General features: G+C 43.5%; 1 protein-coding gene across 1 annotated transcript in view; it reads left to right on the top strand.

Moving 5' to 3' along the window:
- LOC137380344 (voltage-dependent L-type calcium channel subunit alpha-1D-like) overlaps positions 1-19447 on the top strand; it is a 487921-nt gene that overhangs the window by 352426 nt on the left and 116048 nt on the right. The window contains exon 39 of the mRNA XM_068052272.1: positions 3091-3221. Coding sequence (XP_067908373.1) covers positions 3091-3221 — 131 coding nt within the window. The remainder of the gene's footprint in view (positions 1-3090; positions 3222-19447) is intronic.

Raw genomic sequence — 19447 nt, 5'->3', positions numbered from 1 at the left:
GCTCTTCCACAGGTGCTGCAGAAAAATTTGTTTGTCGGGGCTGTTACACAGTTGGCTCTCCCCTTGCGCCTCTGTCTTTTTTCCTGCCAACTGCTAAGCCTCTTCGACTCGCCACACTTTAGCCCTGCCTTTATGGCTGCCCACCATAACGTCAACTATCCACAGGTTATTCATTGCATGGAATGGAGAAAGAAGAAAGACTTCTACTCTGCTGGAACAATAACCAGAAATTATGTTTGATAGTGTCAGTAAATGAATGTTTAGCGTGTTTGTGTGAAATTCTCTAAACTACTATATTGATTGGGGATTTATCCCATTTATTTTAAATGATTAATGCCCCACTTAAATAGTGGACAAAGGAATATCATACGTGTTAAGCATTAGTCCATGATATTATTAACAGTACTTTTTAGGCACAAAATGCCTCTAACCCCATTGCTGGGAAAATGTCCCCATTATATCTTGTGACATTTTTCTTTCATTTCTAGCTCTTGTATTCTCTGAACTACACAACCAGTTTTAATTCAAAAAATGCAATAGGCTGTGGACTTTCACGGACTATGAAATTATGTTGACTGCCTGAACGAAAACAAGCAGTGAATAACATTACCCATCCATCATGTCCATTATTAAACTCTTTGTAGACCTGAACAGCACCCTAAAAATTATAGAGAAAAAATTCTTGGGTCTGCCCCCAGGCCCACTGGCAGTGAATATTGGAAAACCGTTTTGGAAGGAAAAGTGGATGGCTTAATTTACAGACGTGCACTCTGATCTGACCGATTTTCCAATGTCCAGTAAGCACAGGTGATCCAGTGTGCTTAGGCACAGAGCCAGGAATTTTACCACATATCTTTAGTTCATCTGCCAATGGCCCACACAACTTAAGAATGAGAGTATTCAGGTTTTTCCTCTCAGAAAAATAGGATGTCCTGTAACGTATTCCTAATTTAGAAAAAGTTTGTGCAATATTTACTTATAGTTTCTGGAGGTCACTAATAGAGTTACTTGCAAATCAACAAAAGCGTATATCCTGCATAGCTTGAGGGTGTGATGTATTATGAGCCATTTTTTAAAATTCATTTCTGTATAAGTTAGAGATAACGATGCCCAACTGTTTAGTCATAATTGGATGTGACAATTTTTTAAAAAAACAAAAAACAATTTGATCCATTGTTAGTTGAGTGATCTGTTTTATTTGTACACTTAACCTAACATCTGTTTGTGCCCTATGTTTAATAATTTTGCAGCCTTGCAATTTTAGTTCACATCAGTCATGAAGGTGAATAATACAGATTACATATTTGAATGTTTGGTATACTTTAAACTTAGAAAATAGAATGTATTTTCATTCTTAACTGTACAACCTCATTATTATTCTACTAAACATTCTGAACTGATAATATTATCAAATTTATTCATATCTAAATAGAAGATTTACAAAGAGTAATGTGCCAACTGAGAAAAGATCTTGTTCTGTAAGGTTTTCCATCCTTAAAAGAACAATGGAGTGGTAATTTGTTATTCTCTGTTTTTGGGACTATAACTAGTGACATGCCAAAAGTGCACGTAACAACTGGAAGGCCTGCGACTGTCCCATAATTAGTCTTTGAGGCTTACTAATGATTTTTTGCACAGCACAGGAAGCTTGCGCATTTTACAAAAGTGCCAGGCCATGAGTATATCCAACAAGAGAGAACCTAACCATCTCCCCTTGACATTCAATGGCATTATGATTGCTGAATCCCCCACTATCAACATCTTGGGGGTTACCATTGACCAGAAACTGAACTGGAGTAGCCATATAAATACAGTGGCTACAAGAGCAGGTCAGAGGCTAGGAATCCTACAGCGAGTAATTCACCTCCTGACTCCCCAAAGCCTGTCCACCATCTTCAAGGCACAAGTCAGGAATGTGATGGAATACTCTCCACTTGCCTGGATGAGTGCAACTCCAACAACACTCAAGAAGCCTAACACCATCCAGGACAAAGCAACCCGCTTGATTGGCACCCCATCCACAAACATTCACTCCCACAGTGGTAGCAGTGTGTACCATCTACAAGATGCACTGCAGCAATGCACCAAGGCTCCTTAGACAGCACCTTCCAAACCCACGACCTCTACCACCTAGAAGGACAGGGACAGCAAATGCATGGGAACACCACCACCTGCAAGTTTCCCTCCAAGTCACACACCATCCTGACTTGGAATTACATCACCATTCCTTCACTGTCGCTGGGTCAAAATCCTGGAACTCCCTTCCTAACAACCCTGTGGGTGTACCTACCTCACATGGGCTGCAGGGGTTCAAGAAGGCATTTCATCACCACCTTCTCAAGGGCAATTAGGGATGGGCAATAAATGCTGGCTTAGCCAGTGACACCCACGACCCATGAATGAATTTTTTAAAAATCGGACCACTCTCTATAGCCTTATCATTTGAGACACATGTATACAATTAAATGAGAAGACTGCTGAAAGTAATACCTGCAAATAATTTTGAGATTGATACGAGATTTCAATGTACTATTTTAAAATAACATTTTTAAAAATCAATTTCTGTTATATGGAAGGGTAGATGCTTTATTGAGACTATACTTACCCAACACAGAGTTACAAACAAATTATCGAGAGATATTTGCTATTCATTTCAAATTTGTAAGACTACAGAACAGCAGCAAATATGTTTACTGTATACTGCAAACATATCTAACTCTCTAACTACATTTAATATTAGAGAAAATCCCCTCATCTAGTCTATGGGACAAAGTAAAGGAGTGACATATTTTATCATTTTACAGTGCATAGACAATTTTGCACGAGAAATGTGATGTCTATTATTCACCTTTAATTATTTTGCTAATAAGCTACCTGTAAAAGATTATATTTAGTACAGTTTAATTCTTGAATTTAATTCCTTCAAACTTAACTTCAAAGTATATTTTTATATATTATTTGACATAAACACACATTGTTATAAAGTTTAGAACATAGGTTTACAGAAAGCAGAAAATACAAAGTTCCAGGATGATTAGAAAGAAGCTATTGTTCTGAAAAAGGAGGAATCTGTTTCGTCTATTCACATAGATGATGAGGTAACCGTGGGGAAGTTCTATGCCACCTTCCTGATACAGGACTACTTTAGGAAATTCAAGCGACGCAAGGAACAAGGCTTGGTAGGAAAGCAACCCAGAAAGAATACTACAGTTGCTCTACAGGTGAGATTAATTTGATAACTTGTAAGGTATGTTTCTAAAGGTGCTTGTCATGTGATTTTTTAAAGGGCATACAAAATGCACCCAGATACAGCATTTGATTTTAACATAAAGGCCTTTAAATTGTGCTATGTGATAGTAGTGTATTTACATTGTGTATTCATCAAAAATTCTCTCGCTGCTGTTTTAGCAGAGGTTATAACCTATTTAAATGGGTTAATATTTCCTTGAAATTTCAGACATTTACATAAAGCTTTTATGTGCTACTATACCACTGCATAATTTCAAAAAGTAAGTTTTATATTAATGAGTTAATATAATATATTGTCATATTATTGTTGGTATAAAATATGATGGCTGTTGCATCATCCTGTATTTTATGCAAAAGTAAAGACCACTGTGAGGGTCAGATTAGTGAGTTGCATGTAGCCTTTTTGTTTTTTTACTGCAGCTTTTATATATGCTCACGGCTGATTCATCTTCATACGAAGACTATTTACCACTTTTTTGTGCATCTTCAGCCAGTATTTTGCATGACATACCAGTTAAAATGAATTATCCTGCATTGGCAATAAATGGGAAAATATCAATATATAGAGCAATATAAAGCCAGTATTTAAGGAAATATGCATTTTGAACAGTTTGAATGGAATGTGCTTGCTTGCATTGTTGCTTCAATCTTCAATAATTATTTGATAATGACCCATATCTATGCTTGGAAACTTGAGTAGCCCTGGGTATTGCAGACCAAATAATTGTTTAACTATTTGTAATATCTTTGGTTGCATTATGAGTCAAACACTAAATCATATGGCAAATGATTAATACATAAATGTTGTTTATTACAAACGGGTGAACATATTTGTAAAAATAACTGCCTCCTTTAGCTCAATCCATTGGAGACACATAAACCTAAAAAATTATTTGTGATGTCAGCATATGGTATTTCTTTAATGGTATTTCTTTGCCAGCTTTTTTAACAGGTGATGTTAGCCTGTTTAATTTAGATGGGTTAATGCCTGTATTAAAATAGCAAAGAAATATTGTGTGAGCTTGTATACTAATATCACAGGCAGTAATTTTCAGCCTGTAAAACTACAGACAACTACAATTGCAATTAGCCAATTCAACCAGTTGACTGACCAACTACAATTGTGCAATAACTCTCTGATACGATGACTTGTATTTTTTTCTGATACCATGTGCAACATTATACTGTTTTTCACAATCTTACTAAATTCTATCTGTTTTATATGGACATTAATACAATTTAAATACATGTTTGCACAAAAAAGAAGTGCCTTCAGAGATTTCTTAGAAGAGGTTAACAAGAAATCATTGTGTACTTTTAGTGTATGGGAATCAATACATAAGTCAAGTCAGTTGTGGTAATATCATGGAAACTGTCTTTGCAAGAAGTCACTCCATCTATTATTAATAAAGTAGAGGTATATAAGCAACCTCTTGGAAACACATGCAACCTCAAAAATCATGTTTTGCAGTATGCAGCTTAAAGCATTACTCAGTTTTTTGTCCCTAGATGTTTTTCAGTCTGTCAAAACTCTTCAAGCCAGTAAGCATCACTGTGTTACAGTAATCATTTCAGTTAGCTGTTCATTTCTGGTTCCATATCAGACTCATGATGTTATTGGGATAATAAAACTAGCTGGTCAACTGAAAAATGTAACAGCTAGAAACTTAGCCTGAGCAAACAAAAGTTTATTTAGCTTAACATTAATATACCATTATGCAAAAGTTTGGATACAAATCCACTGAAATATTTATTTATCAAATTAAAGCATTCATGTAAACAGTAGAAGGTATTGATTATAAGCCTTGAAAATGGAAATCTTAACTGGAACCTGCAAGTTGAATTTGGGCAGGTTACACTGCACCTGCATTAATGAGTACAGTTCTTAAAGGAATACAAGATTCTTCCAGTTTAAACTTGGGTATCTTGCAAAGCACCACTGAGAATATACAAGGGAATTTTCCCACTTTTAACTTTTTGTGGACTGTTACAAAACAGAAAGCAATGACAATTAAAATAAAGGGCTGGATTTTGTGCTGGAGGCGAGGCTCCTAGCGCCGGGTCAGAAAGGAGGGGGGAGCCCCGCCTCTGCCTTTCCGTGGCCCCCGGAGTCTTTTTAAATCAAAGCTTCTGGAGGCGGGGTTCCTGTCCCTTTAAAGAGGGGGATCCCGCCTACATGAGCTGCCGGCCAATTAGAGGGCTGGCAGTTCAACAGTATCAGCAGTGCAACCAGGAGTGGTCCATGGTTGGTATTGCAGAGGCCTCGGCCCCAGGCCCAGCACTGGAACCCCGAACAAGAGGTGGGTGAGGCGGGGTCGCCGGGGCCAGTCCGGAAGATCCCGGTGAAGGGGAGGTGGGGGGTGGTCTTGCAGTCCAAGGGGAGGGTGTTCCAGGGAATGAATTGGTTACCAGTGGGGGTCCTCTATGAGCCACAAATTACCTACGAAGGAGGGACCCCCCCCCCCTCCAAGCCCGCAGGGAGAGCGCTTCATGTTACACCTCCCCATGTGGCAGAGGCCCCCCCCCGCCCCTCCCCGGCCACTGGTATGATCCCAGCAGCAGCGGGACGAGGCCCTTAATCGGCCATTAATAGGCCAGTTAGGGGCCTTAATTAGCCTCTGAGCGGGAAGGCCGTCGTTGGCCTTTCCCGCCGCCGGGAAGATCGCTGGGCAATGTTGAGGCAAGGGGCCCTCGGTATACCACCCAATCCCCCCACGCCACCCATCGCAATACTCTGCCCTCTTGCCTCTGATCCCGCTTCATGGAACCACACAAAATGCAGCCCAAAATGTGAAAATCCCACCAAGTCACCATGAGATCTCTACAGATCTCATTCAGGAAAGGGAAAGGAATGAGCTATCTATAGAAATTTCAGAACAGTTCAGACTTCAAATTAAAGGGAGAACAGAGTTACTGATGTACATCTATGTGGTTTAGTATTTAAAGCTGTGCACTAGTGAATTTCAAAACACTGTGGCCTGGATTTTTGGCTCCCGCCAGGCCCAGGATTGGAGGTGGGTGGGAGCTAAGAATAGCCCTGCTGGCCAGCATGCCAATTCCCTGGCTCCATCCCACCTCCAGGCCATTTTTGCAGAGGTGAGATTGTTGGCCAGCCAGCAGGTCTATCCACCCGCATGCGGCAAAAGAACCTAATTGAGGCCAATTAACGGAGGCCAACTGAAATTTTCCTGCTTGCCTCTGGGTTCCCACAGGAGGCAGGGGCCAGTTTAGGTGCCTGGAGGCAGGCACCTGGCAGCAGGCTGGGGGCCCAGCCCTCCAGGCAGGCCTAGAGGCCACTTGGGTGCAGGAACAGCTACAGGCCGCCCTGTAGAAGGGATTACCCCCCCCCCCCCCCCCCCCCCCACACCCTCAACAGTGGTGGCCTAGCTGCTGAATCTATTTTTTATTTAAAGATTTAAAAAAAGTTGAAGCAAGGGTGTCTCTATCTTGAAACACCCTCTCACTTACTTTCCATTGCAACTTGCTCCTCATTTCAAGCTGGAAGACCTCTAATTGGTTCCCCAGTTTTGAAAGCCCACCCACTGTCCTTAATTGGACAGCGAACCTGCCCTCTGGCCATTAATGAGCCTCCCCAAGGAAACTCAGAGGTGAGTGACTGTTTCCCCTCCGGGAGTGGGTCCAGGACCCAGAAATAGTCCCGACATCTGTTTTGTGCCCCCAGAGGGAATACCCAGCCCTGTGTGTTTATTTACTAGAACATGAGAGAAAACTAGTGTATCTCCTTATGGCATTGCTGAAGGTGAGTTAAAGGGTTTGGAAATTCTTAGATTGTAGTTCTTCTTCAGGAGCAGGCTTGTAAAATTGGAGCGTTTTGATTCAAAGAAGCATGCCAAAATTTTTTGTGCTGTGGACACATTTCAAATTTGATGCCCACTATGCACATGACTTTTGATGTATCAGTAGATATTCTGTTGGGCCCTACCAGCAATCCATGTAACTTCTACCTCTGATCAGGACAGGCAAACTTGTGAAATAAAATGAGATTTCCACTGCTTCTGTAGCTTTAATGTGCCATCTGTTCATCATTGAGAAAAATTACATGCTCCATACATGAGAATTAAATATGCGACTACTGCCATATACATCTTTTAAACCCAAGCAAACATTACAAATATTTTTGAGTTTAGAGTTTCATTCCTCAAAAAACAGCATCAAGCTTAGTTGATAACTTTGGCCAGAATTTTACTTTCACCGGACAGGAGCTGTCCACCAACTGAAAAGTCGGTGGCAATCCCGCCTCCGCCTGGTCTGAGGAGCCAGACCGCATTTTACAGTCCCCAGGCCCTTAATTGGTCTGAGGCAGGACTTTCACCACATTGAGGCAGGATATCCCACCTAATGGAGCTGCTGGCCAATCAGCGGGCTGGCAGCTCTTAGTCCCAGCAGTGCCACCGGGAGGGCTGGCCACTGCTGGGACTGCAACCCAACATCAACAAGAAGAGGAAGGACGGCCCCGGGAAAAGTTTTTGGGGCTTCGCCGGGGTGATCGGTCGGTTGCCATCAAGGCAAGGGTGGTCGACTGGGGGGACGGGGGCTTGTTGGGTGTTTGGGGTGGTTGGGGCATCGGGGGCAGCCCTCCATCGGGCACAGGGTGCCTGATCATGAGGGGCCCCCACCCCCAGCCACCCGACTGGCCACTTAAGGGCTTGATTGGCCCGGGATGGGCAGGCTGGTTTTGCCGCCGCCCTGCGTAAATTAGCGGTGGAGGCGGGTGCGGGTCAGGAAGGGCTCTCCGAACCTCCCACTCCATCTTATGCTTCCCCCCACCCACCCTGGCCACAAACCCACTCTTTGCGGATGGGGGGGGGTGGGTGGCGCGGTGAGGGACATAAAAATTCTGGCCTTTGTCTTATCTTGGCAGCTGGAGGGTGTGTTGTTGAAACAAAAACTTTCAGAATTCAAATTTTTACCATAAATTTAATTTCTGAATTGATGGTCCTTTTCGGTTACTTCAACAGTTTCACTGGGTTATTAGTAGAGCAAATTACTCTGTGAAGAAAGACCAATAGTGAAAGTGATTGTGAAAGTATTGAAAAAGGAAATCAGCAGGAACTGCTATAGCAAAATCAACATTTCAATTCAAATCAAATAACAGCTGTATTCACATTGTAAAACATTTTCATTGTGATTATCAGGAATGTTATCATTTTTTCTTCTTTCAACACTGTCTTTATCATTAAATTTCAACATCTGGTTATGACAGTGTAATTGGATTGATGACCAAGTATATTAGGCTTGAAAGTAGAAATGCTGTTGCTATTTCCTCAGAAATTTAGCACTGTGGTGTTTCTGTTGACACAAACTTTGAACCTTAGCACCTTAACGTGCACAGATTTAAAGTATTTGGTAAGAGAAGCAAAAGTGGCGTGAGAAAAATCTTTTTCACACAGTGAGTAGTTAAGGTCTGGAATGCGTTGCCTGAGAATGTGGTGGAGGCAGGTTCAATTGAAGCATTCAAAAGGGAATTAGACAGTTATACGAAAAGGAAGAATGTGCAGGGTTATGGGGAGAAGGCAAGGGAATGGAATTCGGAACATTCTCTTTCAGAGAGCTGATGTGGACATGATGGGCCGAATGGCCTCACTCTGTGCTGTAACAATTCTGTTTGCGTGAGTCTATATCCGGCTTTTAATATTATTTGAAATGGTAACCTGAATTTTATTATACTGAAAATCATTTTGCATGTGTAAGGGTATTACACATTAATTTATGACCCAGAGTTAACTTTAAGTAAACAATGTCTATCCTTGGTAAAACAGAATTACATGTTATTACTGATCATCACTTCATTAAAATTTACAATTAAGTTACAGGGCTGGATTCTACAGAGCCCTCGGCGTCGGAATCCATGGAGGGGCGGGGGGTGGTGGTGGTGGCCTGTAGATGGCTGTGGATGAGGCCCGCCACGGATCTCGAAGCCGGCAGGGCCCGGCCCAATATTGCCGGTGGCTGTGTGGCCCCGCGGTGGGCCCCTGCCGCTCAGCGATGGGACCACAATTTAAATAATTAACTAAATTAAAATACCTGCATTAATTACTCTCCCACCGCCTCATGAAGTCCCGCCACAATCTTCACCCCAGCAGCCGGCACTGCTGCACCTTTGGATCCCCATCCGGGAAAGTGAGGCGTAACACTGATGGGGAGGGGGGAGGAGGTACGTTTCTCAGTGCGGGGTGGGTCGGGGGGAGACGGGTTCAAATTAACGTTATGGGTGGGATGGTAGGAAGGGTTATAGTTTAACGTTTGTGCAGTGTAATGGGGGAAGGTCAGATTGTGAAGGTAAGTGTTTTTGTGGGGGGGGGGGAAGGGCAAATAATTAATTTAATTGATTTCTGGGGGGTGGGAGAGGGGCAAAAGAAATGTATTTATTTTTAATTCAATTTCACTTTAAATATTTAAATGGCAGGGTCCCCACCTGTCACGATTCTGCCCGATTAAATGCTCTCCCTGCCTTCAAACTCACCACGGGGTTGAGCATAAAGTCCAGCCCATTGTCTCCTTTCATGTTTTGTGGGCCTCTCGGACTTCTGGTATAACCTGGCCTCCTCAAGGGGCTGGATGCAAGGGACCGCGCCGCAAGTGGTCGATGCTGCCCCTTGCCGCTGTGCGATGTACAACTGGGCACAAGGCAATGGGTCAGTAAATAAAGGAGGCGACAGCAGGGCTGCAGAAAGGTGAGGCTTTATTGGTATGGACCTAACTAGTAGTAAGGGTCATCTGAAACGTCTATGTATTAGCATGTCCTGAGCTTCCCTTTCTCGCACCTTGCCTGTGGCCCCTGGGTCCTTCATCTTGTATTGCCTGGTTAGCAGCCTCCTCCACATCCTCATCATTGAAGAAGGCATAGCGCTTCACGATCCTCATTGTCCAAAGCCTCCCCCTCTGCAGCGCCAGGTTGTGCTGAATACAGTAGACCACGATGATACATGAGGCTCTTGCTGGGGCATACTGAAAGGCTCCACTGAATCGATGCAGGAACTTGAATCGCATCTTCAAGAGACCGATGGCCTGCTCGATGATCGCTCAGGTTGACCTGTGACTGGTGTTGTACCTCTCCTCAGCACCCTCACAGGCATTAGTAGCCATATCTTTAGTGGTAGCCCTGATCAGCCAGTATCATATGAACATACGGGTTAGGAGCAGGAGTAGGCCACTCAGCCCCTCGAGCCTGCTCCGTCATTCAGTAAGATCATGACTGATATGACTGTAACGACTCCATATACCCGCCTACCCACAATAACCTTTAATCCCCTTGCTTATCAAGAATCTATCTACCTCTGCCTTAAAAATAGACTCTGCTTCCACTGCCTTTTGATTGACTTAAATGGGCAATCCCTTATTTTTAAACAGTGATCCCTAGTTCTAGATTCTCCCACAAGAGGAAACATCCTTTCCACATCCACCTGTCAAGACCCCTCAGAATCTTATATGTTTCAATCAAGTTGCCTCTACTCTGCTAATCTCCAGCAGATAGAAGCCTAGCCTGTCCAACCTTTTCTCATAAGACAACCCACCCATTCCAGGTAATTAGTCTAGTAAACCTTCTCTGAACTGCTTCCAACACATCTACATCCTTTCTTAAATAAGGAGACCACTACTGTGCACAGTTCTCCAGATGGGGTCTCACCAATGCCCTGTATAGCTGAAGCATAACCTCCCTACTTTTTTTTTTATTCATTCATGGGATGTGGGCATCGCTGGCGAGGCCAGCATTTATTGCCCATCCCTAATTGCCCTTGAGAAAGTGGTGGTGAGCTTTTGTAGTCAATTCCCCTCACAATAAATGATAACATTCTATCAGCTTTCCTAATTACTTGCTGTAACTGCATACTAACCTTTTGCGATTCATTCACGAGGACACCCTGATCCCTTTGCATCTCAGAGCTCTGCAATCTCTTACCATTTAGATAGTATGCTTCTTTTTTATTCTTCCTGCCAAAATGGACAATTTCACATTTTCCCACATTCTACTCTATTTGCCAGATCTTTGCCCACTCATTTTAACCTATCTATATCCCTTTGCAGCCTCCTTATGTCCTCTTCACAACTTACTTTCCTACCTATCTTTGTGTCATCAGCAAATTTAGCAACCATACCTTCGGTCCCTTCATCCAAGTCATTTATATAAATTGTAAAACGTTGAGGCCCCAGCACTGATCGCTGTGGCACACCTTTTGTTACATCTTGCCAACCAGAAAATGACTCATTTATACCTACTCTCTGTTTCCTGTTAGCTAGCCAATCTTCTATCCCTGCCAAAATGTTACCCACTACACCATGAGCTTTTATTTCCCGCAATAACCTTTGATGTGGCACTTTACCAAATGCCTTCTGGAAATCTACATACACTACATCCACTAGGTCCCTTTTATCCACAGCACATGTTACTTGTTCAAAGAACTCCAGTAAATTGGTTAAACATGATTTTCCTTTCACAAAACCATGTTGACTCTGTCTGATTACCTTGAATTTTTCTAAGTGGCCTGCTATAAGATCTTTAATAATAGCTTCTCACATTTTCCCTATGACAGATGTTAAGCTGACGGGCCTGTAGTTTCCTGCTTTCTGTCATAGAAATTATAAAAAATTTAAGGCAAAGAAAGAGGCGTCTTGGCTCATCGTGTCTGTACTGGCCGAAAAATGATCCACCCATTCTAATCTCACCTTCCAGCATTCGGTCCGTAGCCCTGCAGATTACGGCACTTGAGGTGCATATCCAGACTCCTTTTGAAGGAGCTGGGGGTTTCTGCCTCAACTACCCTTTCAGGCTTCCTCCCTTTTTGAATAAAGGAGTTACATTGGCTATTTTCCAATCTAATGGAAGCTTCCCCGAATCTAGGGAATTTTGGATACTCAAAACCAACGCATCAACTATCTCACTAGCCACTTCTTTTAAGACCCTAGGATGAAGTTCATCAGGACCAAGGGACTTGTCAGCCCACATCTCCAACAATTTGCTCAGTACCACTTCCCTGGTGATTGTAATTTTCTTTAGTTCCTCCTTCCCTTCCATTTCCTGATTTACAGCTATTTCTGGGATGTTACTTGTAAACCTGAAGGCACGCAGGGGGCCGGAAAAGCTGTGGCACCTGGGACTGCCGACGGCTGAAGGATCCATCTGTGGAGGTCGCAGACCAGTTGGACATTGCTGGAATGGAAGCCCTTCCTGTTGATGCAGGCTGCTGACTGGCCTGTCGGAGCCTTGATGGTCACATGCATGCAGTTGATCACGCCTTGCACTTGGCGAATCCAGCAATGGCCCCGAGCCCAATGGCTCTCTGAGCTTGACTGTCCGGATCAGTGCAAAAACGCGTTTAATTGACTTAATTACCTTCCCTCTGCATTCAGGTGCGATGTCCTTGCACCATGCCAATATCTAGTTGCAACATGAAGATCTCAGACTTCTGTTCCGATATTCCACCCTCTCCTACCATCAGCCACTGGTTTTATTAAGTAACCCATTATTTGACAAAATTATATTTCTAAAATATGTTGTTTAAGAATTAATTTATTTTACAGTAGTAGTAAATATGCATTTATCTAAATATTGTTATGAAATATAAAAATGCATTCCACTCAACTATTAGAGCATATAGCTAGTTTTAAATTTTATGGCTGGGATTTTGCCTTTTGGGTCGGGACCCCGACCTCGGGGTCAAATAGAGGTCACAACCGTGCATTAGGGGATGGGCTCACTGTCCAGTTTAGGACAGCGGCAGGCTCTCGAAGCTGGATGGCGAAAAGAAGGCCTTCCAGCACAAAAGGAGCAGCAGCTTACAGTTCAGATAAGAGAGAGGATGCCTCCATTTTGAGGTGACCTCTCTTCAACATTTTAAACTTTTAAATTTAAAAATGTCTTCAGCAGCTGGGCCACCATTGTGGCCAGGCACGCAGGGAGGGCCTTAAGCCTGCCTGGAGTACTAGCTCCGACCGCACCCAACACCCCGGTCTGCTGCCAGGAGGCTACCTCCGGGCAGCTGGTCTCGTCCCTGATGCCTCAGGGAGCCTGCCTGATGATCGGCCTTTAACTACCATTAATTGGCTACCCGCCTCTGCACTCGCCCCCATTAGAGCCTGAAAATGCTGCTCTATATATGTATACTATTAAACTATTAATGACTGTTAGTTGCATCCAATCATTGGCATGTTTGCTGCTGGGCATTTAGATGTGTTTTAATTTTGAACAAAATAGTTATGAAATAAGAGTTGGAATAGGACTTAAACATTAGTGGAAAACAATACTAGGTTGTTTACATGGGTTTTTTACTTTCCTTTCTCCTCTTCTGGTATTAGTCCAGATTCTGGTTCTAAGATTGGCTGCTTAACTTCTACCCAAGTAGAAAAGTGCCATTTCTGCATCTCAGCAATGCATTAATATTTTATACAACTGTGGCAGGCTCTGCGTGCTTCCGTGGGTTTTATAGGGCCTTGCATATAGTTGATGTGGGTATAAAGTCTTTGTTATGCCTCATAAGGCAGTATAGCTTTTATAAAGACTTCAACTAAAGACTGATGTAGTTGGAAGCCATCAGAATATTGCACCAGTTACATTATATTCAGAAGTCTGATGTCTTTGTGGAATAAGTCAAGAAGAACTGTGAAAAATTAGGATGTCATAGAGTCATAGAGTTTTACAGCACAGAAACAGGACCTTCAGCCCAACGCGCCTGTGCTGACCATCAAGCACCTGTCCAATCTAATCCCATTTTCCCGCACTTGGCCCATAACTTTGTATGCTATGGCGTTTCAAGTGCTCATCTAAATACTTATTAAACGTTCTGAGGGTTCCTGCCTCTACCACCCCTTCAGGCAGTGTGTTCCAGATTCCAACCACCCTGTGGATGAAAACATTTTTCCTCAACTCCCCTCTAAACCTCCTGCCCCTTACCTTAAATCAATGCCCCCTGGTTATTGACCCCTCCGCTAAGGGAAAAGTTCCTTCCTGTATGTCCTATCACTACCCCTCATAATTTTGTATACCTCAATCAGGTCCCTCTTCAGCCTTCTCTGCTCCAAGGAAAACAACCCCAGCCTATCCAGTCTTTCTTTATAACTGAAATTCTCCAGCCCAGGCAACATCCTGGTGAATCTCCTCTGTGCCCTCTCCAGTGCAATCACATCCTTCCTATAATGTGGCGACCAGAACTGTACACAGTACTCCAGCTGTGGCCTAACCAGTGTTTTATACAGCTCTAACATAACCTCCCTGCTCTTATATTCTATGCCTCAGCTAATAAAGGTAAGTATTCCGTAAGTCTTCCTAACCATCTTATCTACCTGTGATGCTGCCTTCAGTGATCTATGGACAAGCACCCCAAGGTCCCTCTGACCCTTTGTAGTTCCTAGGGTCCTACATCCATCCATTGTATATTCCTTTGCCTTGTTAGTCCTCCCAAAGTGCATCACCTCACACTTCTCAGGATTAAACTCCATCTGCCACTGCTCCGCCCATCTTACCAGCCCATCTATATCGTCCTGTAATCTAATGCTTTCCTCCTCACTATTTACGACACCACCAATTTTTGTATTATCTGCGAACTTGCTGTGTGTGAGGCATAGTAACCACAAATGTTAAGATGGAATTGAACTGCTATTGAAGAACAAATTCTTGGGAAATGGGATTAGAATAGATAGGTGCTTGATGGCCGGCACAGACATGATGGGCCGAAGGGCCTGTTTCTGTGCTGTATAACTCTATGACTCTATGAAATTATACAAGGTGGACAGAAGATGTTAACAGAGTCCTGGCTAGAGGGTGAACACATTATCTTGTTGGCTATGGGGCTTAATATTCACTCTCTGTCCTTTCTAAAGATCCTAAATGAAATGAGTTCCAAGTAAGTAGGTGGGTTTTGGGGGGTTGGTGGCGAAGCACAAAACTGCCTGCAGCTTGGTCATAATTGAGATTTTCACACAGAGCTGCAATAAAATGCCTGGTGTGACAATAATTATTGCACTGGCATCATAGGGGTTGTTTTCCTGAGATTGGGCTAAGGGACGTTGTTGATGGAGAGTGGAGTCAGCTTTACCCTGCATCGAGCTTGTGGTATATCTTGAGTGTGCAATTCTGTAATTTGGTGTAAACTGAGAAAGCGTTCCACACCTTGATGGATACATTTATTCACAATACCAGCAATGAAAGTAAAAAAAAAGCAATTTCTACTGCTACATGTAATTCAGGTTATTTAAAGTACAGGTCCTGGAAATTCAACCGTATAGTGCCCATTTTTCAGGTGCTAACTGGTCTATTGAGGTGCCAATATGGCAGACAGGAAGCACACGCACATTTCCGACCAGATGTGTGCTACCAGCCATATTGGTGATGGTGATTGTGCTGCCATCAGGTGTGTATGTCAGGAACATTTAAGTGAGTGATTAATTTATTCAAATTAGGGTCCTGCTCTTTTTCCAGGGCCCGTTTCTCATTTTTTAATGTTCCAGCACTTCACTAGCCACATGCTGAACTTACACAGCGCAAAGTGGTGCAATCCGACAGGAAGGCCCCCCTCACCAGCGCAACATGGGTATGGGACAAGGACTCAGATTGAAGTCTTTGCTCATTTAAAGAAGAATGAATCGGAAATTTTTCTTCCCCTCTAAGATGACCTTGACGTCATAGAATAATTTGGACATGGACCTTGAAATGCAGTATTAGTTGTTTTGATCAAACCCAGTCTGGAGGTAAACATCCCAAATGTCATTGTGATGGAGAAGGATGTGTGGATTTAAACTTCAAATTGAGGAGCACTGTGTGGTTGGACAGTGTGTTTATTACCTAACAAACTCCATTGGTACATAATTCTATTATGTTATTAATGCCATTATCACAATGAGTGCTTGACATCAAATGTACTACCACGGAATGTTATAGTGTAGAGATATTCCCACGGAGAATTAAGAAGATTGAGGGTGAATCACTGCAGTGTTCTTTTCATGTAGATCCCAGTAATCAGATCTACAACAGTATTGGGAGAGACCTTCTCTTTATTCTATGATTAGGGATGTTGTATGATGTAGGGGACCCAAGGGCTGAACGGAGAAAATGCTTTTTCTAAAAATCCACAGATTTTATTCAGGACAATTCAGAAGCTCAGAAAGTATATTTCTTAATGATGCTAATGATGAAGAATATATTTCTAGACTATCTAATGGAAAAGATTTTATACATGTGATGTATGTCTACACTAATGCTGACTCTGATAGCTACACAATAATACAATGCAATAAAAATTTACTTTATTTGGTGTGTGAGTTAGAATTGGTAGTGATATGCATTTTCTTTCCTTTTGTGGCAGGGCAAATATGACAGCTTAACAGCTCTGCTGTGAGTTAAATAAGGTTTTTAAGTGGGTTCCATCATGGCAAATGAAACTTAACATGGACATGTGTAAAATACTGCATGTAGGAAGTAAGAATGGGTAAAAATGCCAGAGATCTAGCAATGTTCGTTGAGTCAGCACTTTAACACAGCTATTCACCACAGAGCAACAATAAACATAATAAGCAGAATACTGAAATATATAACCAAAATAGTAGAGGACAAGCAGAGGGAAATTCATGCTTAGACTGCACAGTAGTTTGGTCATGGCATCATCTAAGGTGATCATCAACTGGTGGCTGCCCATTTCTCACCTGATAAATGGGCAACCAGCAATTGAAAATCAGAAGGAGTTGAACAGGAGGAACCTGAGCTGCCTTATCGACACACAAGGCCTGCCTGAGGAAAGGTTCAGGTGGGCGTGTAAATGGGTGAGCCCAAACCCATTAGAAAAAATTCTGGCCTGCTGCTGGTGTGTTCAAGGCCTCCTCCAGGATTGGCTTCTCAACCCCTGTTTCTTCTGTCAACCAGCTAAGTGTGGGAACTAGCTGATTTCCACCTTCCCACAATCGGCCAGCTGCAGCAAGGCACCTGTTTAGTGCCCACAGCTCACCAGTAGCATTCAAAGGGGGCCCAAACCCAAAAATGGTTCAGGTCTCCTGTTGCTGACTTTGGGTAGATATAGTGTTTATTCTGCGAACTTCACAACTGTTTCAGGCAGAAGTCGAATATTGTCCCCATGGAACGTTTGGCCCATTAAGTCTGCACCATGTTTTTCTCCACAAGTTACCTCGCCTAATCCTGCTTTCCCATCTATCTTTTAATGATCCTCTTTTACAAGTAACTATCAAACTATATTCTCTTTGCTTTTGCATTCTTTGCCTATTGATATAAAAACAAGAATTCTTTTTGCCTTTTCCATAGCTTTATCTACGTGGTGCTAACCCCTTTATCTATCTGCTCCTCTGCTGCATTTAAAATCTTATCTTTTTGTATTTCCATTCCAAACTGCATTACTTCACATTTTTCCATATTGAACTGCGTCCGATGCCTATCCTTCTAGCCTGCCTATGTCCTCCTGCAGCCTTTTACAATCTTTATAACAATTTGCCACCTTCAACATTGTTCCCTCAATTCAGAAGTCCAGCTTATTTACATATTTCATAAATGAAAGCAGCTCCAATTTCTGTGAAACACCGCTCATCATACCTTTCCATTTCAAGAAACTTCCTTCTATAGAATGGAAAACTACATGATCTTCCTGGATGGATGAACTAAGGGCAGAAAAACCTTCCTCATTCAATCTCTCCTGAGATGTTATAATGACGAGGAAGAAGCAGGATATGATGTTGTGGTTATGCTTATGCTACTGGACTAACAGTTCAGGGGTTATCAGTTCCCACCATGGAAAGTTGTGAAATTGAATTCAAAATAAGTCTTGTAATTTATGGGCTAGCACCAGGACCAATTGACCATCAAAGCAGTCACATGCTTGGAATTTTACGCTCTCCCCTGCGATGGGTTTGGAGGCAGGGAGAGCATAAAGTCGGGTGGGATGTGGCGGGGGGTTACCCCACGATCATCCTACCTCCACCGAAATTTAGTCCAGGGCGGGAAGGCTTGTTAATGGCCTTCCTGCCCCGCCACCAATTGTAATTAACCCCCAAATAAGGGCGTTTTCCCGCCACAGCCGCAATTACTCATGCGGCGGGTGGCTCTGTCACCGCATGGGAATCATGGCACGAAACACTGTTCAGGCTGCTTCCCGGCTCCAGGGTTGGGTGGGGAGGGTGTTCCTTGTTCAAAGGCACTTAGTGCCTGAACAGACCCGGCATCATGAAGGGAGGCCCGCTGAGGGTCACCCCCTGCCCTTACAGCTGAACATCTCCTCCCACGCGACTCCCGTCATGCGAGAAGCCTCCCACCTTGAACTCCCTTGAGCTTGGTTCCAGCGCTGCTCCTTGGTGTCTGATTGCTGCAGCTACAGTAGCAGCTACTGCCTCCGCAGTTGCTCTGCAGCTGCCGGCTTCTGATTGGCCGGCAGCTCTGCAAGGCCGGGACATCCGGCAGTGGGGTCTTAAATCCTATAGAAGGCCAGCCGCTGTCCAGTTAAGTATCTGATTAGCATTAAATTTAGCAGGCCTTCTGGAAAAGAGGTGACATGGGGATCTTGGCATTGGTTTCCCCCACCGTCGAGACCCCTGCCACCAGCATAAAATTCCCCCTCCATTGGGCTGGATTTTAAGAGCCTGCCACTGATCTCAGCAGCGAGCTCAAAAAATGTGCAAGCCGCAGACCAAAGAGCCACCATGATCTCCAGTGCAGGCGCTGGCGAATTTTTAAAGGGCAGCCAGCCCTGCCGGTCAATTTGAATTTTTAAAGCAGTATTCCCCCAAAATTTGTACAGTAAATTTCTACGGCCCCTTTCCCATCCCCCAATAACAATTACATTTAACTATTTGCCCCCCCCCCCACCAAACACTTAATTTTTAAATCTGATTATCCCCCCCCCACCCCAGACTCCACACAGTTTAAAGTTCACCCCTTTCCACCATCCCCTACACCCATTACATTTATTAGACCACGTCCCCCCAAAGCACTGAAAATCCGAACTCCTCCCCTCCTCCCTACCAGTGTCACGCCAGCTTTCCACGGACCGGGAATTGCAGGCGCAGGCGTGCCGGGGCGCCGCTCCGATGATTGCGGCGGGCCCGGAAGATTTAAGGTGTTAATTTAAATTTGTGCATGTTAGTAATTTAAATATTTAAATCCAGGTCCCGTCACCCAGCGGTGGGTAGGCTGCCATGGAGCCTTGCTGCCACCGGGAGGATTGGGCTGGGCCCTCCCGGTGTCTTCCTC

This window comes from Heterodontus francisci, chromosome 19, assembly GCF_036365525.1.
Source record: "Heterodontus francisci isolate sHetFra1 chromosome 19, sHetFra1.hap1, whole genome shotgun sequence".
Taxonomy (NCBI): Eukaryota; Metazoa; Chordata; class Chondrichthyes; order Heterodontiformes; family Heterodontidae; genus Heterodontus; species Heterodontus francisci.
The sequence above is the reverse complement of the archived record's forward strand: the minus strand, read 5'-3'. Positions and strand labels throughout refer to the sequence as shown.